Source organism: Ranitomeya variabilis, chromosome 5 (genome assembly GCF_051348905.1).
Source record: "Ranitomeya variabilis isolate aRanVar5 chromosome 5, aRanVar5.hap1, whole genome shotgun sequence".
Classification (NCBI taxonomy): domain Eukaryota; kingdom Metazoa; phylum Chordata; class Amphibia; order Anura; family Dendrobatidae; genus Ranitomeya; species Ranitomeya variabilis.
This window is the reverse complement of record NC_135236.1, coordinates 653,037,372-653,062,371: the sequence shown is the minus strand read 5'-3', so window position 1 is coordinate 653,062,371 and position 25,000 is coordinate 653,037,372. Positions and strand designations below refer to the sequence as shown.

Here is a 25,000-nt window from a genome sequence, read left to right as displayed (position 1 = left end):
AAACCCAAAATGAAATATCTTTATTTTACAAGTTTAAAAACATAAATAATATTTACACGCGTCTTAAACTCCAGCTTACAATAATGGAGACGGATTACAAAGTCCGCTGGGATTAAAAACCGCAAGACTTACAGGGAACGTTGTGGATTTTTTTTTTTTCCAATGCTTTCAGTTATTTATTACATATTCTTTATTTTACAGGGTGACATAAGGAACAGGGCAGTGTTTGTTCTCATGTCAGGGATACAATATACATAAATAAAGGATACATACATTCCACATTAAAAAGGCCTTAAACCTCTTTTTTTTCCCCATTTTTTTAAAAAAGGGCATAAAATGGCAGGAGGCGGCCGAAGCATCAGAAATCGGTCACTAATAAAAATAAAACATCTGTTCTGGGTATTTGTGCCGCACAGCAGAAAATATTAAATACAATTCATTTTATGTTCATTACACCATCATCAGCGAGTCAGAATCTTTTTATTGGAGTCAATATATTTGGTTTCTTCATACAATGAGACTGTGTGCAGCGTTAAATACATAAGAGTCCGCCATTAGTTTTTTGTTGATTTAATCCCAGAAGAAAAAAAAAAAAAAATTCCGAAAATTTCCAGGTAGCTACTGACACCTTTGATACATAAGAAGCCCTGTGTGATACCAATGAAGCATGGCAAAGATTTTCAGGCACACTGGCTTTACCCCACATGGTCACATTCACTAGATTTAAATAGCTTCACATTAAAAGGAAAGGCATTGCACGTTCTTAAAGGGAAGCTTCACCTTGTATTATTCCAATTCATCTAAAATTAAAATAAATAACTTTGAGAAGTCTTAAAAAAAAAAAGACAAACATCCTGAGTATGCAGCATCTATGTCGTCATGGTAACAGACTACAAACCCGATGTAGTCAGATTCTACAGCCGTTATTCATTTTGTCCCCAAGTTAAAAGGGGTCAACAAACTGTGGCTCTCCAGTTGTTGGGAAGCTACAACATCCAGCAAGCATCTGTCATGACAGGCTGGGAGTTATAGTCTCACATCAGCTGGGGTGCTGCAGGTTGCCGACTCCTGCAGTAAAAAGTTGGTGGTGTACATTTGGTAGGCGGGTGCAGCGTGGGACAGACATTTGTCAATAGGACTACAGAAACTGACTAAACGTTTTTTTTGTACGGTCGAGAAGAGTAATAGGAGATTTTCAATGAAGACTTTTTGCAAAGTTGCTTCATTTTGCATTTTAAATGGATTGAAACAGAATGAACTGGTCACAAAAGAAGACATTTCACTTTAAGAAGGAGTCTAGAGCCGGATAACTTAAAATTTGCTTGTTAGTGTTCACGGTCTAAAATATATATATATATATATATATATATATATATATATATATATATATATATATATATATATATATATATATATATATATATATATATTAGACCTTTGTGTCACTTTTGTCTCCATTAATCACCAAAATTCATCGTATGAGTTCAAAAAAAGAAAACAAAAAACCTTGAGAGACTCCTCTTAGATGTATCTTCTAACAATATGATTAAAGTGGGAACAGTATCAGATTTACCTTCTAGAAGGCCGCCTCTTGAATTTCAAGCTGGAGGCAATACATGCTGCGTTAAGAACTATAATGGGGTTTCGCCTGCGATCTCTTCAGGGGTTGCAGTCAAAGAATCAGGTCTCCAAAGAAAGAACATATGCAGATATATCTGTACCTGGATAGGAAACAAGTGCCACAATATTGGCGAAGCAGATGCATCTGTATCAGACTGCAAATCCAATGAAGAGCCAATGGTCTATTCTATGGTGCAGCCAGAAGAGACAATAGTGGAGAACCTCTGTAAAAGGCTCTTTAGCTAAGCAACGAGGACAAACACTGACCTGGTCAATGCGATTCTCACAATGCTCCAGTTAAACAGTCCACACTGAAAGCAAAGGAAATGTTTGCCGTTGCACAATAATGAGCGAAGGGGTTAACGTGTTCCTATATGCCACAGCCCACAGAATTGGTCATGTGTGGAGAAGTGTTTTTTTGACGATTATTACGTTTGCAAATATATATTTTTTTTTTGTAAGATGCTGACGTCTGAGTAAAAGTTTTAAAACAATGTATATATGTGACAGCTCTGGCACAATGTGTGTAGACACAGTCATTTTTAGACAGCTGTTTAATCTACAGCTGCCTCGGAAAAAAATTGCCCTTTGTGGAAGCGATGTGGCCGAGACGAGCAAATCTACGAGAGACGTGGGAGAATATAGGAAGATGACGTAGCATATTGTCAGGAGATAGGAGACCAAGGAAAGGATGTCTCATTGCTGTCCATTGTTGATGAGAGACATGATGCTAATTTTCTCCTCGGCCTCCTCGCTCGATTTGGGGGCGACTCCTGTTCCCAGCCCGTATAGACGTCCGCAGTATTTGGCATCGTCAATGTGGTCCTCGAAAAACAGCTGGCGCAGAAAAACAAATAAAGTGTACCACATTATAAACTGGCACAGTACATCAGCATGTCATTAAAGGGGCTATTCAGGACCATTTTTAGATCTATTTTTCTTTTACTGTGAGCCTAAAAACTAACAGGCAGGAGATGCCAAGTACCTGTCTGTTTTACTCATGCACATAGTCGTGATTGTCTGCTCCTGCTGGCGATTTAGTTGCTCCACGTCAACAGAACAGTTCTTTTGCTGGACTGTTCTGTCGACAGGATGTGACTGCTGCGGGGAGCCGGCTGTCAATCAGCATGACGTTGGCCGTCACGCCCTGTTGACAGTGCAGAGCAAAAGAGAAGCAGCTGCTCTCTCGAGACGACGTCCGCAGAATCACTATCAGGAGTGGTCTGTGACTCCTCCATGCTGGCAGAGATTCGTGCAGGGCACAACACACTTTTCCAGCACGTGCAGCGATTCTCTGGATGTTACAGAACACATACCCACCTCTTTCATACGGAAGAATGCCATGCCGGTCAGAAGAGAGTCAGAACCTGCTTGATGCTGCCGACCAATCCTTTGTAGATCTAGCTGATCGGCCACCTCTTGCAGGCCACCCTGTACAAGAGGAGTAAAAAAAAAAAAAAAAAAAAAAAAACAAGCAGTTTGAGCCAAGAAATACATTTCAGTAACATTCCACTATTTAAAGGGACTCTGTCACCTCAATTTGGCAGGCTATGTAAATGCCCTGTGTCCGGTCCGATAAGCGGTGTTTCCTCTTCTTTCATTCACCCCTTCCTTTCCCGCGGTCCGCAATATTTTCTTGAATTCCAGTAGGTTTCCTCCGTAGTTCACGCGTGCGCAAGGCAATCTTGCCTTGCGCAGTATGCTTTGCCCAACTGCGAGCAAAGCCCAAAAGCATTACTGCGCATGCGCCGCCACACTATGTCCCGGAAGTATTTCGCTGTGTTTCCGGAAAATAGTGCGGCGGCGCATGCGCAGTAATGCTTTTGGGCTTTGCCCGCAGTTGGGCAAAGCATACTGCGCAAGGCAAGATTGCATTGCGCACGCGTGAACTACGGAGGAAACCTTCTCAAATTCAAGAAAATATTGCGCACCGCAGGAAAGGAAGGGGTGAATGAAAGAAGAGGAAACACCGCCCATTGGACCGGACACAGGGCATTTACATAGCCCGCCAAATTCAGGTGACAGAGTCCCTTTAATCTCCATCACATGAGAAAACTGCAAATCCATTGAGGGGGGGAAAGGCCCTCGGTAGTGATTGACAACCTTCCATGCACAATGCATATAGATGGCTGTCAATCACTAAGTAGGACCGCCCACTGGACTCCTAAACACAGAGTCAACATTAAAAAAAAAAACAAATCCTACTAAAGCCAGAAGATTTTATATCCCACCTTAAGATTTTTGCAACTCTTCATTAAATATTTTACATCGTAGATGGATGGGAAGAAAAGATTCAATATATGGAAGAATTCGTGTTCCTCTTCTGGAAGTCGGGAGTCTGTGAGAAGTTTCACCATATAGCCAAAGTCGTATCCGCTGCAGTGAAACAATCAATTACATGTCGGGACTAAACGAGGACAGAACAATATAAATTTGCTATATTCGCTATAGGTTTGCGAATTTCACACCCAAATTGGACTTGCTTATTTGGCCGAGCTGTGCATGCATGTTTATAAGAAAGTTGGGGGACACGGTTGTTTAGGAGATGGCTATTTTAAGTTATGAAGGGGCTGCTCACTACTTAGATATTGATGACGTATCCCCATGATAGGTGGTCAATATTGGCACCGCCAGTAATCAGGGAAGGTATAGAAAGAACAGCACAGCTTCGTATACAGTGCTGGTTGCCATTGCCGGAGACAACGGCTCATCTCCTGTTGACTGGCTGTCTCCGTACCAGGGCTGTGGAGTCGGAACCCATTTTGGTGGAGTCGGAGTCATGGAAATTGAGGAGTCGGAGGTTTGGCTTACCGACTCCACAGCCCTGCTCCGTACCCAACAGATTTTGGTAAATTTAACCTGAAATGTTTGGCCACTTAAACATGAACTTATAGGCACGTGAAGCCTTGATCATACAGATATGCCATATAGCCATATGGTGGCACGAGCCTCACCTGTGGAATGAGAGCCACTTCACATTATCACACAGAACCACTCCAGAGGTCATGAGTAGCTCTGCGAACGTCAGCGTGTCGATACCTTCTTCTTCATGCTTCTGGAACTGAAGGCCGGAGTTTGCCAGCAGATCGATGGAGTCTTGAGAATACATATCCTCTCTGCAAGACGAGAAATACAACGCTGACGCATTGGTCGACTTTTGGACTAAGGTGGGTGCACTGGTTTCACACAGGGTACCCGAAAACGGCTACAGGAACGAGAAGATATACTCTAGTTATCAAGTTTAAAGGGATTTTAGAGGCCGTCATCCTCCGGCAACCCAACTTATCTGGAGACTGAACATGCCGTGACACATATATTCCCTTCGCTGTCTCCTCCGGGCCTTATCTGACCGTTTAATGAAAATATCCACTGTATTAGAATCACAGCAATTGTTTTAGCAATTATTACACTTACGTGAGATTAAACTTGAAGTTGAATTGCCAGGTGTTGGTCCCCGGTGGATACTCCCCCTTTTCATTCATGAAGGTGAGACCTAGTTGTATAATCTTTAGTAAGTCTACATTGCAGCGCAGGAGCTGGTATTGATAATCTATGGTGCTTCGAAACTCTCCAATCGGCCTCACGACCACCCCGGGAAACTCTGTGTCCTGCAAACAAAATAAAGTATGATTACAGCAAACATAAGGTTATCAAGGATCGGAAGTGGCGAGGAGGGTCCTATGTTTTAAAAGCCATTTATACCTTCCCACTGAATATTGCTGATACATGGCTATTTACAAGCGATCAGATGATTACAGGTTCAAGTCCCCTATTGGGACTAAAATACAGAAAAAAAAAAAATTCTAAAACTTAAAATTAAAATACAAGAAGTTGCCCCATTAAAAATAAAGCAATTACAAAATTAAATAAGCCTACATATATTTGGAACTGCTGTGTTCATACAGGTCCGATATATCCAAATATAAAATAAATGAATTTAAAAATCGGCTAACAGCGTAACGAGAAAAAAAATAAAATAAATTGAAGATTCCAAATTGCGGGGGAGGGGGTTTGGCCACTGCAACATTGGAATTGAAAACGTTACATGGTTTTGGGGTTTTTTTTGGGGTGGGGGGCAAATTATCACTAATATTAAAAACAATATACATGTTTGGAATCACACTGCCAGGTCAGTTTTACCATATAGCGAAAATGGTAAATTAACACACACAAAAAAAGTGGATTTGCACTTTTTTTTACAATTTCAATATACTTGGAATTTATTTTCCCGCTTTTCAAGGTATCGCCGCCCCTCTCGTTCATGGCAGAGTACGACGTATCAATAGACAACCCTGGCACAATAACATCATTAAAAAGCTCCGGCAAGTGTCCAGGGTTGCAGAGCAGCGTTGGAAGAAAACAAATTCGCAAGACGACTTCACTGCACTCAGACAAGCAACACTCGCATTCAAATCAGCCCTCACCTCTGCTAAACAGGCCTACTTCACAACCCTCTTATCTTCCCTATCCTACAACCCCAAACAGTTATTCAAAACCTTTAACTCCCTCCTCCGCCCCCCATTGCCCCCTCCAACCTCCCTCATCTCTGCTGAGGACTTTGCCACACACTTCAAAAATAAGTTCGACCAAACAAGGCAAGTCTTCATTGTTCAACCACCACAACCCCTTTGTACACCAGACCAATGCCCTTCCGCCATAACCTCCCTATCCAACATCACTGAAGGGGGGCTTAATTGTCTCCTCTCCAAATCACACCTCACCACTTGTGCACTTTACCCCATGCCATCCCACCTTCTCCCCAACCTCACCACTACACTAATACCATCCCTAACCCACCTCTTCAACCCATCACTAACGTCTGGAACCTTCCCTTCTCCTTTCAAACATGCGACAATCACACCTATCCTTAAAATGGCAGCCCTCGACCCAATCGCTATGTCCAGCTATCGCCCCATATCACTGCTCCCATTCGCTTCCAAACTCCTGGAGCAGCACGTCCACGCTGAACTTTCCTCCCACCTCTCATCTAACTTGCTCTTTGACAATCTACAATCTGGTTTCCATCACCATTATTCCACTGAGACAGTCCTGACCAAAATTACTAACGACCTACTTACAGCCAAAGCTAACGGACAATACTCTGTACTCCTCCTTCTAGACCTGTCCTCTGCTTTTGACACAGTTGACCACTGCCTCCTACTACAGATCCTCTCCTCATTTGGCATCAAAGACCTCGCCCTATCCTGGATCTCCTCATACCTCACCAACTACACATTCAGCGTCTCCCACTCCCACACTACCTCCTCATCCCACTCTCTCTCTGTTGGAGTCCCCCAAGGCGCTGTTCTAGGACCCCTACTCTTCTCAATCTATACCCTTAGCCTGGGACAACTCAAAGTCCCATGGATTCCAGTACCACCTTTATGCCGATGACCCTCAGATCTACCTCTCTGGCCCAGATGTCACCTCTCTGCTATCCGGAGTCCCAGAGTGTCTATCAGCCATATCCTCCTCCTCTCGCTTCCTCAAACTCAATGTGGACAAATCTTAACTCATCATCTTTCCTCCATCTCACAGATCTTCCTTACCTGACCTATCACAATAAATGACATCACGCTTTCCCCAGTACCGGAAGTCCGCTGCCTCAGAATAACCCTTGTCTCTGCTTCCAGCTCAAAAATATCTCCAGAATCCGTCCTTTCCTCAACCCTCAATCTACTAAAATGCTTGTGCATGCCCTAATCATCTCCTGCCTCGACTACTGCAACATCCTTTTCTTTAGCCTCCGTTAACACTCTCGCACCTCTCCAGTCCATCCTTAACTCTGCTGCCCGACTAATTCATCTCTCTCCTCGCTATTCCTCCGCTTCTCACCTCTGCAAATCTCTTCACTGGCTCCCAATCCCTCAGTGTATCCAGTTCAAATTACTAATACTGACGTACAAAGCCATCCATAACCGGTCTCCTCCCTATATCTCTGAACTAATCTCCCGATATCTTCCCTCACGTAACCTCCGATCCTCCCAAGACCTACTTCTCTCCTCCGCACTTATTCGCTCCTCACCCAACCGCCTCCAAGACTTCTCCCGAATATCCCCCATCCTCTGGAATTCTTTGCCCCAACACGTCCGACTATCAACCACATTCGGATCCTTCAGACGGAACCTGAAAACCCATCTCTTCAAGAAAGTCTACACTAACCCCGCTGCCTCCTCACCACCGAAGCTACAGCCTCACCAACACCGGAGCTCCTGCAACCCTCAACCTACTGTCTCCTTCCCCATAACCCTGTAGAATGTAAGCCCGCAAGGGCAGGGTCCTCGCCCCTCTGTATCAGTCTGTAATTGTTAGTTTGTTTACTGTAAGTGATATCTGTAATTTGTATGTAACCCCTTCTCATGTACAGCACCATGGAATCAATAGTGCTATATAAATAATAATAATGAATGTTATTCAAAAGCACAACAAGCCCTCATACAGTTATGTGGAAGCAAGAAAAAAAAAATATTAAGGCTATTGCAAGGGGAGGATGGGGGACAAAAAACACCAAAATGGAAAATAGCTAGTTCATTAAAGGCGTTAAAAGCTGCCTTGATCTGCACCTCCAGCAACAAAACTCACTCTACACTCGGGCTGCCTGAGCCTGGCGCAGTGACGCAGAAAGGCTCACAAGGGAGAAGAGTACACATTCTTGTTAGAGCAGCTGTTCAAAGCAGCTTCTAAAAGTGCATGAACTAGGCAGCTAAAACAGCACTTTATGCATCGTGTATGTTTAACCTTTTCCATTTGTTGCACTTTCATTTTTTCCCTCCCTTTTCTTTCAACAGCCATAACGTTTTTAATTTTCCATTGATACAGTCATGCGACGAATTGTATTTTGTGGGCCAAGCTGTACTTTTGAAAGATACCATCCATTGTACCATGTAATGTATTGTAAGGTGGGGAAAAAAATCCAAGTGCAATTCTGCACTGTTTTTTGTTTGTTTTATTTACATCATTCATTATACGGTAGAAATTACTTAGCATCATTATTCTCCAGGTCAGTACGATAAAAACGATACCAGACATGTAGTTTTCTTTTTCATGTGGGGGGAAAAACAAAAAAAAATATTTTTTTTTCTTGTGTCGCCATTTTCCAAAACCCATGTTTTTTATTTTTGGGTGATGGAGGTGTGTGGGGGAAGGGCTTGTTTTTTTTTAGAGCCCTGAGCAGATGTTTTTATTGATCAATTTTAGATTCTGAAAAATCTGACTTACTAACATGGAGATCACATGTATGTATTTTTTGCTTCATTTAATGGGGAAAAGGAGGGATTCCAACTTTTATTTAAAAAAAAGTCACCTCCGGAGACTTGAACCTGCGATCGTCTGACCATAGTACTACAGTATATAGCAAGAATCCCATCTCCTATGAACATCGGCCAGAGTCTGGCTTTCCCCTTCCCTCAGTGTTAAAGATTTGGATCTCCAGAGTGTGGATAGGGGAGAAAGTAAGTATAGTCTCGCCAAGGGCAGTCAAAACAAGCTACAGGAGAAATGCACATGATATCAGAACAGAAAAGAAACTGTGCCAATATGAGCTAATAAAGAAAGCAGTACTCTGGGTATACACAGAGCTCATATCCAGCCTGTTTAACTGAGAGGGACACTCCCTATAAAGAAAAATCTGAAACATGGACCAGGAGGCAAACTGTATCAGGGAGGCTGAAAATTCAACGCGGAAACTTATTATATTGATCACTAATATACGTATAAATCTATCACTATGTGAAGACCAGGAGAAGTGATCCTATAGCACTCACCATTGCAATGTATCCATAGGTGCGGACAAGCTCTCTGATCTTGCGCATCTCCTCCTCCAGGTTCACTGCCCAAACCTCACAGATCACTTGACTGTTGTCCACCACGGCCGCCGGCATCGTGATCGGATGTGGAGCAATTTTTGGGCGAGGACTTGGAAAGACCGAGGCAGGAAGAGGCTCGTCCTGGACAGAGGGAGGGTTTTACACCTGTGTGTTTAATGGAGAGATTAATTACACAAAGTTCTAGGAATCTAATGCCGTGTGAACCATAGGCAGAAAGCAATCTAATCTGACTGCTGCAATACAGGATGATACAGTAAATCCTTTCAGAGAAAAAGGGATTTGGCAGTTTCAGAAAACCCCTGTAGTCTCCACCGCTGCTTCCAGTGTTATTGTCTGTCACATCAACAGCGCTGCAGCCAATAACTGATCTCCTGCAGCGCCGCCGATGTGACATCAATCCTTCAGACAGCTCTGGAGTTGGGTAGGATGAATAAAGCACAGATTTTTAAAAACAAATTGAAACTGGGTTTTTCTAAAACCCTGTAAACAGAGCGTCGTACAGAAAAAAAAAAAAAAGAGTACACCCCTTCCAACTTCTTCCCACCCAATCTAGTCTGATTGACAGGTTTCTCCACATACATATACGGACATCTGTCAATCAAGCCAGGTGTGGAGAAGCCAAAAGAAGCTGCCCAGCCAATGGCCATGCCTGTGAACGGGCTGTTAGCGTAAAAGTAATGGGTTCCCCTTTAAAATGTTGGCAAAAAGCAAGGGTCTGACTTCCCCAACACTCAGCAGAGAGATTTCACATATGGCTGTCAGCGACCACATCTGGCTTTATGGATTTGGTTTTGGGTGGAAGCATCTGGCTGCCAAAATCATGGAAGGAATCCAACCTAGATGCACAAATGCAATACTTTCCCAGAAATCCAAAATAACCATCTGCATCACACTATCAGAATCCTTTGGAGAAAAAAGGTAACTAAAAAGGTTGTCCACTATTTTTTAACTGATGAGATGACCGATCCTTAGGATAGGCTATCAATGTCTGACTGGCCAGGGTCCGACATCCGGCACCCCACCGATCAGCTGCTAACTGTGCACTGTCGGCGGCGGTAATCAATGAAAAAGTAGTGGCCAACCTCTAAAATTACCACCAGGAGATTGGGAATAGATATTTTGCACCGGCCGTCCTCCTCTTATGATCGCACAGATACACAATACCATACATGTGTGCATGTAATAAATATTGATAGGTGTGACATCGCTGGTCCCAGAAAAATTGGGATGAAATTGTGAAACAAAAGGCAATTCCACCAATGTCTTTTGGGTTTCGTTTTTTTTCTTATGCCGTTCCTTTGTTAAAAGTGACCTGTCAATATGATTCTCCAGGTCAGTACGATTCCGGCGATACCAAGTTTATATATTTCATTATTTTATTTTAATTTGACTGCTTGTTCTATATACTGCAATCAGGGCTGTGGAGTAGGAGTCCATTTTGGTGGCGTCGGAAAACAATGGGTTGACTCCTAAAATATATAATAAATTGGATACAGTAGTACACTGCAGGATGTGCTGTAAATGTTTTCAGAATAATTTGTGAAGGTTATGAAATGTCTTATAAATGTCTGTTCTGTTCCTGATCTAAGGATCTTGGGTGTTAGTGGAGATGAATCTGTGCTGCACTTTATGCACATGCTCAGTAGTGACCAGTGCTGTGGAGTCAGAAGTCAGGGATACTGAGGAGTCAGAGTCCGAGTCCGAGGTTTGGCTTACCGACTCCAATACTATAGTACCGTATTTTTCGGACTATAAGACCCACCGGACTATTAGACGCACCCAGGTTTTAGAGGTGGAAAATAGGGAAAAAAATATTTGAAGCAAAAAAGGTGGTAAAATATTTAATAACATACTATTATATGTGTTGTTATTATATATAATAGTCTGTTATGTTGGAAGCTGCGGGTAGAAGATGGTGCTGCGGGACCAGTGTGGTGTCTGTAAAGTACTATATGAAGATGATGGAGGGTGAGTATAAGAATGGGGGCACAGGGCTTATATTGTGCTGCTTTGAGATCCCATTGGGAGAACTATAACTCCCAGCATGTCCTGCAGATCCTATGGCATGCTGGGAGTTATAGTTCACCACAGAAGTGGAAGAGTGCTTTATTGTGTGTTGTAGTGACTAACCTTTTAATTGTGGCAGCCAGCCAGCTGTGGTGAGGTAAAATGCTGGAGCATCCCATGACACCACAGAGCACTCCCTGCCTCTCCACAGCACAGGAGGAAGCTTGCAGATTGTAGTGCAGTGTTTGCAGGACCTGTGATGACATCAGAAGAGGGAGGGCTCTGTGCTGCCATGTGATGCTCCAGCCTGCCCACTCCTGACATCACACAGGTCCTTGTGCTGGAGCACTCAGCATCCAGCACAGCCCCGGCAGGCAGGTATGCAGCGATCTTGTGTCTCCCCTCTGGCCCCTGCTCCTGCCTCCTCCTCCCCCAGACACACAGATCTCCCCAGCTGCTGCAGGAATCCAGTGCTGGGGAAACCATGTATGTCCCTGTGAAGGAGTATTCATTTGCTGCTCCCCGCTCACTGGCTCAGCTGACAGGTGGGCGGGGAAGCAGTGGTTTCCCCAGCACTGATTCCTGAAGCCAGGCAGGGACATTTTTCTGCCTCCTGCCTCCCAGTGCAATCCCACTCGCTGCTGCCCCCTCCCCACGTTACATCCCTACCATAAGACGCACCCACACTTTTCTCCCAAATTTGGAGGAAAAAAGTGCGTCTTATGGTCAGAAAAATACGGTAGTTAATTTAAAAATTCCCTACTGTGTCCCTCTCTTTTCTACTAACGTGCCCAGTGCATGCTTGGTATACCGTATTTTTCGGACTATAAGGCGCACCCAGGTTTTAGAGGTGGAAAATAGGGAAAAAAATATTTGAAGCAAAAAAATGTGGTAAAATATTTAATAACATACTGTTATATATAATAACACCACATATAATAGTCTGTTATTATGTTGGAAGCTGCGGGACCAGTGTGGTGTCTGTGAAGTACTATATGAAGATGCTGGAGGGTGATTATAAGAATGGGGGCACAGGGCTTATATTGAAAGCACCACTCCAGCACTGCAAAATAACACTAGAGTGCTGCTTTAAAATCCCATGGGAGAACTATAACTCCCAGCATGTCCTGCAGATCCTATGACATATAGTTCACCAAAGGAGTGGCAGAGTGCTTTATTGTGTTTTGTAGACCAACCTCTTAATTGTGGCAGCCAGCCAGCCACTGTGGTGAGGTAAAAGCATCCCATGGCTGCACACACAGAGCCCTCCCTCTTGTTGCCTTTCCACAGCACAGGTTATAAGAGGAAGCCTGCAGATTCTAGTGGGGAGTCTGAAGGACCTGTGATGATGTCAAGAAGATGGAGGGCTCTGAGCTGCCATGTGATGCTCCAGCCCGCCCACTTCTGACATCACACAGGTCCTTGTGCACAGCACTCAGCGTCCAGCCCAGGCAGGTATGCAGCGATCTCCTCTCCCCTGGCCCCTGCTGCTGCCTCCTCCTCCCCCGGACACATGGATCTCCCCAGCTGCAGGAATCAGCGCTGGGGAAACCATGTGTGTCCCTGCTTAAGTGCAGTATTCATTTGCTGCTCCTGGCTCACCGCTCAGCTGATAGGTGGGCAGGGAGTAGCTAATGAATATTCACTGCACTTAATCATCGGGACCACATGGTTTCCCCAGCGCTGATTCTGGGCAGCCGGGACATTTTTCTGCCTCCTGAAGTGGGATAACAGTGCGATCCCACTCGCTGCTGCCCCCCTCCCCACATGCTACATCACTACCATAAGACGCACCCACACTTTCCTCCCAAATTTGGAGGAAAAAAAGTGCATCTTATGGTCAGAAAAATACGGTATATAGTGAAAATGATGGTCTCCTATGAAGACTTGCCAGTGGTTGGGCTTTACAGAACCATCAATATGAAATCCATGGAGTCCTGCAATAAGCCCCGAAAGCAATAGAAACCTATCAGCCTGCAATAACATTGCAGGGGGAGTCAATAAGCGCTCAAGTGTGTGACCGCATGTCTCAGCTATAGACAATGGCGCTAAACAGTCCCGATCAGAGCTACTTGTTTAACAGTCGGCAACTATTACATGTAGGGGAGGTTCAGTTACTGAGCCCGCTCTACCAAACTAACCCAGGCACCCCTACAGTTACATTTGTGTGTGTTTATGAACGAGAACCTGTCACATTATACATGCAGGCTTAAGTGGAAGGAGCTGAGTGGACTGATAAAATAGGGACAAGTATAACTTTCATTAAATCCCTACAGTCCCCCTTTACTTCCGCCAAAGGGGAGCCAGGCTATTAACACAATAAAACCACGGATGGCATTTTCAGCCTCTCCCTGTCGGCCAAAACCAGTGACCTTAATTTCTGCGGCAATTCTGCATCCCTGCCGCGGGTATATCGCATGCAGAATTGGCATGCGTATTCCAGCTAAACACTAGCGTTTTGCAAGCGATCTGTAGCATCGTTTGGAAAACTGATTGACAAGTTGGTCACACTTGTCAAACATAGTGTAAAAAGATATAATGTTAAAAATAATAAAAAAAACCTCACGGCAATGACCCCATCACAGGTCATTTTCACAAGGCATTACTGGGAACGGGAACATCCCAAGGAGCGGGAAGGCTGCGGGGGACGCCGGAAGGTGAGAATATGACGATTTTTTATTTTAATTCTTTTTTAAAGCAGGGCGGCAGCAGCCGGGGTCCTCTTGGAGCTCCCCTCCTCCTCTTTCTTCTGCTCGCACGTGCCAGGCGGTGACCGGAAGGGATGTCAGACGGAGTCACAGCCAGGTGACGTTACTTCCGGTTGCGTTCCACAGTGGAACGCACTGCCAGAAGAAGCGCTTGCAGGGGTCACATGCGCTTGCTGTTGGCACAGTGCCAAAGCACCTGACGTCCTAGGAGCACACCAATGGCTGGAATCATCCACATTCAAAGGAGACATTCATCCAATCAGGATGTCACGCTGGGATCTCAGCTCCTACATAAGGAGCCCAGAGTGAAGACACCACAAGGTAGGACCTTTGCTATGATGGAGGGTGGTCGTTCTTCATGCGCCGCAACCACAGAACCCAAACCCACCAAGTACCTGGCTTTGGTGTCTCTATCTCTGGAGAAGGAATGTCCTTAGGGAGTTATACTTATGGTCCTTTTGCTCCTCTTTTCAGGGAGACAAGGATCCTGCTCCAAAAAGTAAAAACAAATTGCCTCAAAAATGTGCCATCTGTCTTAAAAGTTACCTTTTTTATACAAAAAACGCCTGTGTCAGGACTGCACAGACAAAATTGTTAAAGAGGAACAGCCCTCTTTGATAGAAGAGTTAAGGGGAATGGTTCACCAGGAGGTCCAGTCATCCCTAGCCACCTTTTCCCAGTCCCTCCCAGTAACGCCATAAGTGGCGAAGAAGAGGAAGCCATCAATAGAGGAGCATTCTGATTCTGACTCTCAGGGAGGCCTGGGATCCTGTTTTAGGGGCGGATCAGTCCCAAAAGCAGTAAGAAATTATTTACCATCAGAAGATATGGAAGAGCTTCTGTCGGTGGTGATAACCACTATGAATGTGGAAGAGGAAGAAATTGTCCAGAACACAGTTCAGAAAAAGTTAAGTGTTTCTGATACATGTGAATATTCAAAAGTTGACACTGGATGAGTGGAAACTACCAGAAAAGCGCTTAGCAACACCTACAGAGCGGAAAGGAAGATTCCCACTGGAAGAGAAGATATCCAAATGCTGGACAGAAGTATCAAAAGTGGATATTCAGGTGGCAAAAAAGACGACCTTGCCCTTTGAGGATTCCTCCCAGTTACGAGACCCTATGGTTCCCAGACAGCCTGCTAAAGAAATCGTTGGAAACATCCGTGGCTATGTTGGATGCAAACGTGGGATCCACCTGTGTAGCCAGGTCGATGTTTCGGTGGGCTAAATCAGCTGGAGGAACACCTCAGCATGGGTACTTCCAAGAGAATAGGTATTGAGATCTATACCTCTCTTAAAAAAAAGCTACAAAGTTCCTGGCCGACGACTACGTAGTGTGGGTAAAGATGGCAGCCAGAGCTTCGGTCTTGTCAAATTCAGCCAGAAGAGCATTATGGCTGACGTTATGGAGCAGAGCCATCACTTCAAAAGTTCAAACTTTGCTCTATCCCCTTCAAAGGGGAATATATGTTCGGGCAAGCCCTGGACGAGTTATTGGAAAAGGCAACGGACAGGAAAAAAAACAAAACACAAAGTGGCCAAGAAGCGGTCCTTTCGTCCCCCTCAGAATCAACCATTCTCATATAGGGGAAAAGGGAAAACCAGACGCTGAAGCTATCCCAAGGGAGGTAGAGGCAGAAACATCTTACTCTCCCAGGAACAACGTTAAGAAAAATAACGTTGAATCTGTAGGGGGTCGGATTTCCGGGTTCCTCCCCAAGTGGTAACTTCTTACACCCACCAGTGGGGTGAGACAATCAGTTAAAATCAGGGTAAAGATCAAGTTAATCCTCCAGACCTCCACAGATATTGAGAGTAGCCTCCGTGCCATCTCAGGAGTTACAAAGCACCTTAGGCTACTTTCACACTAGCGTCGTGCACTGCACGTCGCAATGCGTCATTGTGGAGAAAAAAACGCATCCTGCAAAGTTGCCTGCAGGATGCGTTTTTTTCTCCATAGACTTATTAGCGACGCATTCCGACGCTGTGCCACACGTCGCAACCGTCGTGCGACGGTTTGCGTCGTGTTTTGGCGCACCGTCGGCACAAAAAGTTACATGTAACTTTTTTTTGTGCGTCGAGTCCGCCATTTTCGACCGCGCATGCGCGGCTGAAACTCCGCCCCCTCCTCCCCGGACCTTGCAATGGGGCAGCGGAAGCGTCATAAGACTGCTTCCGCTGCCCATGTCGGGCATTTTCTTCACAGTATGCGTCGGTACGTCGGGCCGACGCAGCGCGACGGCCCCGTACCGACGCTAGTGTGAAAGCAGCCTTAATGACCGGTCTCCAAAAGTTACTCTCCGGCAGGGTGGTATCCCCAGTTCCGAAAACAGAGTGCGGAACAGGACATTATTTGCGCGTGTTCCTAATAAAAAATAAATGGAACCCACAAGACGATAATACATTTTAAACCTCTAAATATGCACATAAAGTACAAGAGGTTCAAAACGGAATCGTTAAAAAGCACCATTCCATTATTAGGCCAAGACTTCGTAATGGCAACCATAGACCTTTTGGCTGCTTACTATAATATCCCCATTCACCCACGCATCGGAGATATCTGAGGTTTACAGTAGCTCAGGGACGGTAGGTACATCACTGTCCTCCCGTTCAGCATTTCTTCGGCACCACGGGTGTTCACCAAACTAAAGGCAGAGGGGATAGCGGCTATCCAGAACAGAAATATCTGTATTGTAACTTACCTGGACTCATAGGTCAATCAGAAATTGTCCTTGAGGGCCAAATGCAAGACGTTCTGGATCTTCTTACATCTTTAGGATGGTTAATAAATTATCAAAAATCCAACCTGGTACCATCAAACAGGAGAATCTTCTTGGGAATGTTAGATTCGCAAGACCAGATGTCTCATCTGCCAAAGGAGAAATACTGATATGGTCCAAGATAACAGCCTTGCGGGATCAAAGAAAAGTATCTCTCAGGCCGGCAATGTCAATACTCGGGTCCTTGACCTCCTGCATTCCAGCGGTAGCTTGGGCCCAGGCCCACACAAGATGTTTACAATCCCACATTCTATCTTGCTGGGACGGTGCCCCAGGGTCCCTTGGCAAGACTATTCGCCTGCCAGGCCGAATAAGAGCCTCCCTCAGCTGGTGGTTCAACCCAAAGAATTTGAGCAGGGGAGCTTAGGATCAAAATCCCCTATCAACCGTCACAACAGAGGCCAGTGGAAGAGGATGGGGAGCCACTGTCACCCATGCCACATTTCAGGGGATATGGTCCCAAGACGTCAGTCTTCGTTATTCAAAATTCAGGAAGTTGAAGGTGGTAGAAAAAGAACTAAAAGAGGCAGTAGACTTGGTAAAAGGATATACACACACACGGCCACAGTGGCGCATTTGCGACACCAAGGGAGCACGAAAGTCTGAAGGCAATTTCAAGCAGGAACTTTGCTTGGGCAGAACACCACAATTCTCCGTGTGTATTCCATCTAAAGGGGTCTGCCAACATTCAAGCAGATTTCCTCAGCAGGAAAACGATACACCCAGCAGAATGGAGTCTAGGTGGGGGAGTATTTCAGGTGTTAACAAAAATGGGGTCTCCCGAAGGTAGACCCACTTGCTACCCATCTAATTACAAAAGTAAGCAAATACTTCTCTCTAGACCCGAAAGACATATGCATAGAGGTGGATGCTTTCGCCCACCGCTGGAACTTCAAGTTGGCATATGCCTTCACTCCGTTTCCTCTACTACAAAGGACATTGCAGAAAATCAGGAGGGACAAGACAAAGACCACACTAGTAGCACCTCAAAGTCCTAAAAGAAGCTGGCTCAGCGCTCTGAACAATTTAAAGGTAGATGGCCCGCTGGTTCTCCCACCAACCTTCTCCAGCAGGGACTGATTTGTCACCCATATCCTCAGGCCTTTCAGCTTGCGGCCTGGCTTCTGAATCCATCATCCTAAAGGCTAGAGGTCTCTCGGATAAGGTGGTGAAGACACTTCAAGGAAGCACGAAGCCAGTGACCAATTCTATCTGCAACAAAATATGGAAAACGTTCATATCCTGGTGCAGATCTAACTCATCGAATATATTACATCCGAATGTGGCACAAATCCTCGATTTTTTCAAACAGGCTGGAAAGAGGTCTTAAGACTAGCACTTTAACAGTCCAAGTTGCAGCCCTCAGCTCATACATTGATCAGACCCTAGCTGACCATCACTGGGTGAGGAGATTTATGATCGCAGCCTCTTGTCTACAACCTAGGGTTTCCAATTTGGTCCCAGCCTGGGATTTGAAAGCGGTTCTCAAAGGCCTCACAAAACCTACAGGGACTATAGACTTGGATAAATTGTCTTGGAAAGCAGCTTTCCTGGTAAATTGTCTTGGAAAGCAGCTTTCCTGGTGGCCGCAACAGCGAGAAGAGTGGGTGAACTACAGACCTTCTCAATCAGAGAACCCTACTTAAGAACCTTAGAGGACAGAATTATTTTCCACCTAGATCCATCTTTTTTTACTTAAGGTTTCCTTGGAGTTCCATAGGTCCCAAGAAATTGTACTCCCTTCCTTTTGACAGAATCCATCCAATGCTAAAGAAACGGAGTTCCATACTCTGGATGTTCGAAGAACTATCTTCAAAGGTCAAGGAGGAAGGACCAGAATGTCTTCATACAACACTTTGGAAAAAATAAGGGAAAAAGAGCTTCCAAGAGCGCGATTGCAAATTAACTTAAGAAGGCAATTTGTGGAGCTTACTGAAACCAAGAAATGGTACCTCCAGAGACTTTTACAGCACACTTCACCAGAGCTATGTCAGTCTCATGGGCTTAGAGGGCAAGCACCTCCATTGAGCAGATCTGCAAAGCTGCAACCTGGTCCTCGGTCCATACCTTTTCAAAACATTACAGACTAGATTTAATGTCTAATATTGATTTGGCCTTTGGAAGGAAGGTTCTCCAGGACATTGTCCCCCCTAAAAAAATTATTCTTTGGCATTCCTCCTATGGTGCTGTCATGAAGGATGACTAGAGAAAATAGAATTAGACTTATCGTTAATTTGATTTCTAGGAACCCTCCACGACAGCAGGGGTAATCCCACCCTATTTTGTTATTTCATTTGGGTGATGTGAATAAATATTGAAGCATTCATACCTGTGTAGTCCTTTACAAAAACAATGGAGAAAGGAAGTGGAATGGGGCTATTTGACCTATTTGTGTTTCGTCTCCCTATTAGGGGAGTATCCTATGGTGCTGTTGTGGAGGGTTCCTAGAAATTGAATTACCGGTAAGTCTAATTCTATTTTCTGTCACCCACATTGGCCCTCTCATTCCCAATACTCGCAGGGTCAGATAACTGTTTGTCTGGTAATCTCACTGATTAATTACAATTAATGATAGCTGGAAAGAGGTGGCCAGGATTAAGAGTTAACTCCCGAGACTCCAGCAAGCTTCAGTATAAGAGCTCACTCAAACAAGAGTATACATCGGATGAGTGCTACGTGATGTTTTATCAGACACCACTGGGCCCAATGTTATACGATCGAGCACTGCAGATCTGTGGTTTGTTTTTCTCATGCATGAGAAAAAAATAATAATCACAGCATGCTGTGAGTGGATCTGCAAATCAGACCATGCACATCTGTGCAAGTCTATGGGCGCATGTAAAACACTAGACTGAACTCGGATGAAATCCAAGTCATGTCCGGCATCCGCGGACTCAGACAATGGAGAAATTCGGTTCCCTGTCTTCTCCTAACCTGTGCTCCGATTTCCCCATGCAAGAGAATCGCATCACACTAAGCTGACACTGCAGTGTGTCCTTAACATAATCAATCCAATTCTCTCACAGAGAGAATATGCAACGATAGCGTGACCCCATCCTTATAGCTAAGGCTACTTTCACACATCAGTTTTTTGCCGTCAGGCTCAATCCGGCAAATTCTAAAAAAAAAAAAAAAAAAACAACCATCCTGCAAAAGTTGCCAGCGGATCCGTTTTTTTCTCATAGACTTGTATTAGCGACAAATGGTCTCACATTTCATCCGTTTTTTGCCGGATCCGTCGAAAATTGGTTTTCCAGCGGCCGGAAAAAAAGGACATAGTAATGTTTTTTGTGTCCGCCGAAAAAACATCGGTCGCCATCCATCGTTTGCTACAATGGAACCCTATGGCGCCGGATCTGTCAAATGACGGAATCCGGAGACAGATTCTGTTTTCTTTAACTGAGCATGCTCCAGTTTTTTTTGGATCCAATTAGCTGGATCAGTTTTTCACAATCTGCGACGGATCTGTTTTTTTTCAACATTTGACGGATTGTGCCTGACGGCAAAAAACCTGATGTGTGACAGTAGCCTTAGGCCATGTGCACACGTTCAGTATTTTTCGCGTTTTTTTGCTATAAAGACGCAAAAAAACCCGCTTACATATGCCTCCTATTATTTACAGTGTATTCCGCATTTCTTGTGCACATGTTGCATTTTTTTCCGCAAAAAAATCGCATCGCGGAAAAAAAAGCAACACGTTCATTAAATTTGCGGAATTGCGGGGGTTTCGCACACCTAGGAATGCATTGGTTTGCTTACTTTCCGCATGTGGCTGTGCCCACCATGCGGGAAGTAAGCAGATCATGTGCGGTTGGTACCCAGGGTGGAGGAGAGTCTCCTCTCCTCCACGGACTGGGCACCATATAATTGGTAAAAAAAAAAAAAAAGAAAAAAATAATTAAAATAAAAAATAGTCATATACTCACCTTCGATGGCCCCCGCAGTCTTCCCGCCTCTCAGGTGCATGCTGCCGCTTCCGTTCCTATAGATGGTGTGTGTGAAGGACCTGCGATGACGTCGCGGTCTTGTGATTGGTCGCATGACCGCGACGTCATCGAAGGTCCTGCACACACACACCATCTATAGGAACGGACGCTGCTGAGGAGATCGGCTGTCTGCAGGCGAGTATAACCATTTTTTTTTATTATTTTTAAACATTCTATCTTTTACTATTGATGCTGCATAGGCAGCATCTATAGTAAAAAGTTGGTCACACTTGTCAAACAGTATGTTTGACAAGTGTGACCAACCTGTCAGTCAGTTTTCCAAGCGATGCTACAGATCGCTTGGAAAACTTTAGCATTCTGCAAGCTAATTTCGCTTGCAAAATGCTAGAAAAAAACGGGAAAAAAACGCAAAAAAAAAAAAAATGCGGATTTCTTGCAGAAAATTTCCGGTTTTCTTCAGGAAATTTCTGCAAGAAATCCTGACGTGTGCACATACCCTAAGGGTACCGTCACACTAAGCGACGCTGCAGCGATAGCGACAGCAATGCCGATCGCTGCAGCGTCGCTGTGTGGTCGCTGGAGAGCTGTCACACAGACCGCTCTCCAGCGACCAGCGATGCCGAGGTCCCTGGGTAACCAGGGTAAACATCGGGTTGCTAAGCGCAGGGCCGCGCTTAGTAACCCGATGTTTACCCTGGTTACCAGCGTAAAAGTTAAAAAAACAAACAGTACATGCTCACCTGCGCGTCCCCCAGCCTCTGCTTCCTGACGCTGACTGAGCTCCGGCCCTAACAGCACAGCGGTGACGTCACCGCTGTTGCTTTCACTTTCAGTTTAGGGCCGGCGCTTTAGTGTCAGGAAGCAGAGGCTGGGGGACGCGCAGGTGAGCATGTACTGTTTGTTTTTTTAACTTTTACGCTGGTAACCAGGGTAAACATCGGGTTACTAAGCGCGGCCCTGCGCTTAGTAACCCGATGTTTACCCTGGTTACCAGTGTAAAATATCGCTGGTATCGTCGCTTTTGCTGTCAAACACGGCGATACACGGCGACCTAGCGACCAAATAATGTGCAGACCTTCTAGCAGCGACCAGCAATTTCACAGCGGGATCCAGATCGCTGCTGCGTGTCAAATACAGCGATATCGCCATCCAGGTCGCTGCAACGTCACGGATTGCTGGCGATATCGCCTAGTGTGACGGTACCTTTAGGCAATGTTCGCTTGTCCAGTAGTGACGGGACAAAACAGATCCAGCAGCAATCCGTTGGTAAAAAGTTGTGCAGAGCTTTTAAGTCTTTTTTTTAGAATAACTGATCTCTGCTGAATCCATTTTTTTCCCATTGAAGACTATGGAAAACTGATCCGCTTCTACCATTTGTAACGGATCCGTTTTTTGCTTATTGAATCCAGTAAGAGAAAAAAAAAAGATCAGTTTCAAATGAAAAAAAAAACAAATATGGCTAATTAATTCCTTTTTTCAGAGATGTCAATGTTTAAAAAAAAAAAAAAAAAACATAGATCCAGCAGAGATCAATCAGTTGTGTAAAAAACGGACTAAACAGATTGCTGCTGGATCCATTCTAACGAATCACTACTGGACATGTGAGCATAGTCTCATAGGAACTCAGCCGTGTGTTCGGCTACTGCCATCATCTTGGAGTGGGGACAAGTTTTAAACAACAAAAGAGAAAAAGATCAGGATTGGTGATTAGCTTTTTGCTAACAGAGTGCCTTCGTCGTGCTCAAATACTATGTTCTACTCACCGCAGCTGCATGTCTCAGGACTGTTCAACAGCAGCAACATATACATGGATTCCCTGTTTGTTAGACAACCCCTGCATATGTCACAGCTGTTTTACAGCCGCGAGACATGCAGCCACGGCGACTCGAACATAGCACTTGAGCACGCCAAAGTCACTCTTAGCACCTGAGCATGCTCAGATAATACCTTATCCCAGCACGCTCGCTCATCACTAATCAGGAGATGGGTAGAGTGTGAGTAAATCTAAACAGAAAACAAATTGCAGAGTTGCTTATTTGTGTACGGACTACCTAACCATAATCTAAGAAGATGGGAATCGGAGGTCTGTATGGTGACACTGACGAGTCTGCAGGCAGGTAAAGTTAGGAAAGTCTCCTGCATGATGGCACTTCTGCACCTGGGAGCGGACGGTATTCAACATAAGCAGCTGGATCCTGCAGGAGCTTTGCATCAGCAATTAAAATTACCCGTACTTAGGGCAACAACTATTTATAACAGAGAAATTACTTATCAGAGCATCGTGATTCCTCAACTCCTGCATAAATATGACAGATGGTGGAGGGGGGGTAGCCTAAACCTCCTAAGATAAAAGGATATTGGGAGGTGGCAGGACCACCCACACTATGTTATAAAGTAAACTGCAGACTTCTGATTTTGCTTCACGAACACGCTGAATCTATGAAGAGGTGTCTGCCTTTAAATGAATATGATGAACACATATCTTACTTTGGGGGGGGGGGGGGGGGGCTTTTGATGAAAGAAAACATCAAACATCAGTCTTGAATAATTACACCCCCCCCTTCCCCCACCAGTCGTTATTTCTGTTATATACTGAAAAAAAAAAACCCACAAGTAATAAGAACACATGCATACCGGTATATGAGCAGTCCTATAGCTGGCCCTCTACTCATCAGTCAGCAAAAAGGCACCACAATGCCCAGACCGACCGCGGGTCTCCTAATTCAACAAGCTTGTATGTGGCCATCAGGTTGTTTATTTCGGATCAGGAGACACGCCGCAGGTCCGGACATTGAGATCCATACGCAGAACCCCGGCGTTAGGAGTGACCGTGCTTTGGGGAGAATGCCCTGTTGGAACTCATCGTTTGGTATCTCAAGTAAAGGGGGTTTTCCACTTGAAGGAATGTGGACCCCAAATGCTCTTATACCCAAGATGACATATAAATTATTAATAATAATAATATTATTATTAGGTACTCACCCTCCCCCACTCCAGCCCCAGTTCCTGGCAGCTGCGTTGACATTACATTAACAGTGCGCATTACCGCTGCAGCCAATCACTAAGCTCGCAGGCTTGTGCCGTTTACCTCAGCAACTAGCTGTTCTGATCATGCATGCTACTGACATGATGTTACCGCTGCAGCCAGTACACAGAGCAGCGATGGGAGCCAGAGCGAGTACCTTCTGTCTCTGTATACTGGCTGGAGCAGTAAGTCGCCACCATCCATCACCGCTGCAGCAAGGTTTGTGTATGGGCCACAAAAGTCTAAACTGGCCCAGACTTAAAGGGGCGGTCTGGCCCAAAGCTTGTAGCGTAAGGCCAGACCACCTCTAATAACCTCAGAGGCATAGACGAGGCTGCAGCCAATACACAGAGACACGATTCGTGGTGGGGGAACCTGGGGTGGACTCCGAGAGGTGTCCACTGTCTGTAAAGTTAAGAAAAAACCTTTAAATATGCAATGAATGATTATGGCGGGAAACCACCTTAAAGGGGTTTTCTACAAACAGAGACTTTAACCCTATTGTTATTATAAACTTAGTAATAGTCACCCTCCCCAGGTCCTGTGCTGGCCATGCATCACTGTCTACAGCCTGTGACCGCTGCAGCCAATCACTGTGATGTCTACATGGGCACATGCAGTCCTATAGGCTAAGGACCATGTCTCACTATGAAGGTGGCATCATACCGTGCATGGCGGTATATATATATATATATATATATATACACACACATACATACTGTGTCTCCTACAGGCCACCAATATGGAGCCGAGCCCCCTACAGCCGGCGCAGTGACATCTGCAGGACACACACACAGGCCTACACACCGGGCCTCACCTCCCGAGCTCTGTCCTGTCCTGAACCGCCGCGCAGACGTTCGTCTAACGACCTCTCTATGGTTCCGCCCGCTGCTAACTGCCCGGCTGCTCCAGCTCGTCGTCTCTATGGTGCAGGAGGAAGAAAAAGCAGCAGACAGCCGCGTACCGTACAGCGAGACGCACACTCAGCCGTGATCTAAGCAATGCGCATGCGTGGAGCAGAAAGCGCGTCCCGATAACGGCGCAGGCGCAGTTCTTTACTTGGCTCTGCGCATGCGTATAGAATT

At 45.1% G+C, this 25,000-nt stretch overlaps 1 protein-coding gene across 4 annotated transcripts; it reads right to left on the bottom strand.

Annotated features, from left to right (window-relative positions):
* On the bottom strand, nt 1-24,945 carry CNOT8 (CCR4-NOT transcription complex subunit 8). Of its 4 annotated transcripts, XR_013215897.1 has the most exons (9): nt 24,733-24,945; nt 9,384-9,590; nt 5,035-5,228; nt 4,575-4,736; nt 3,852-3,996; nt 2,941-3,051; nt 1,888-2,457; nt 1,574-1,721; nt 1-800 (listed from the first exon to the last, which is right to left on the bottom strand). XR_013215897.1 is itself a non-coding variant. In XM_077266412.1 (7 exons), the coding sequence occupies exons 2-7, from the start codon at nt 9,498-9,500 to the stop codon at nt 2,317-2,319; spliced, it is 870 nt and encodes a 289-aa protein (XP_077122527.1). In that variant the 5' UTR covers nt 9,501-9,590; nt 24,723-24,944; the 3' UTR covers nt 2,157-2,316. The 4 variants fall into 4 exon arrangements, 2 of the variants coding, with proteins under 2 accessions (XP_077122527.1, XP_077122528.1); XR_013215896.1 differs by having other exon boundaries at nt 1,574-2,457; XM_077266412.1 differs by lacking the exons at nt 1-800; nt 1,574-1,721 and having other exon boundaries at nt 2,157-2,457; nt 24,723-24,944.
* Nucleotides 24,946-25,000: the final 55 nt, after the last annotated feature.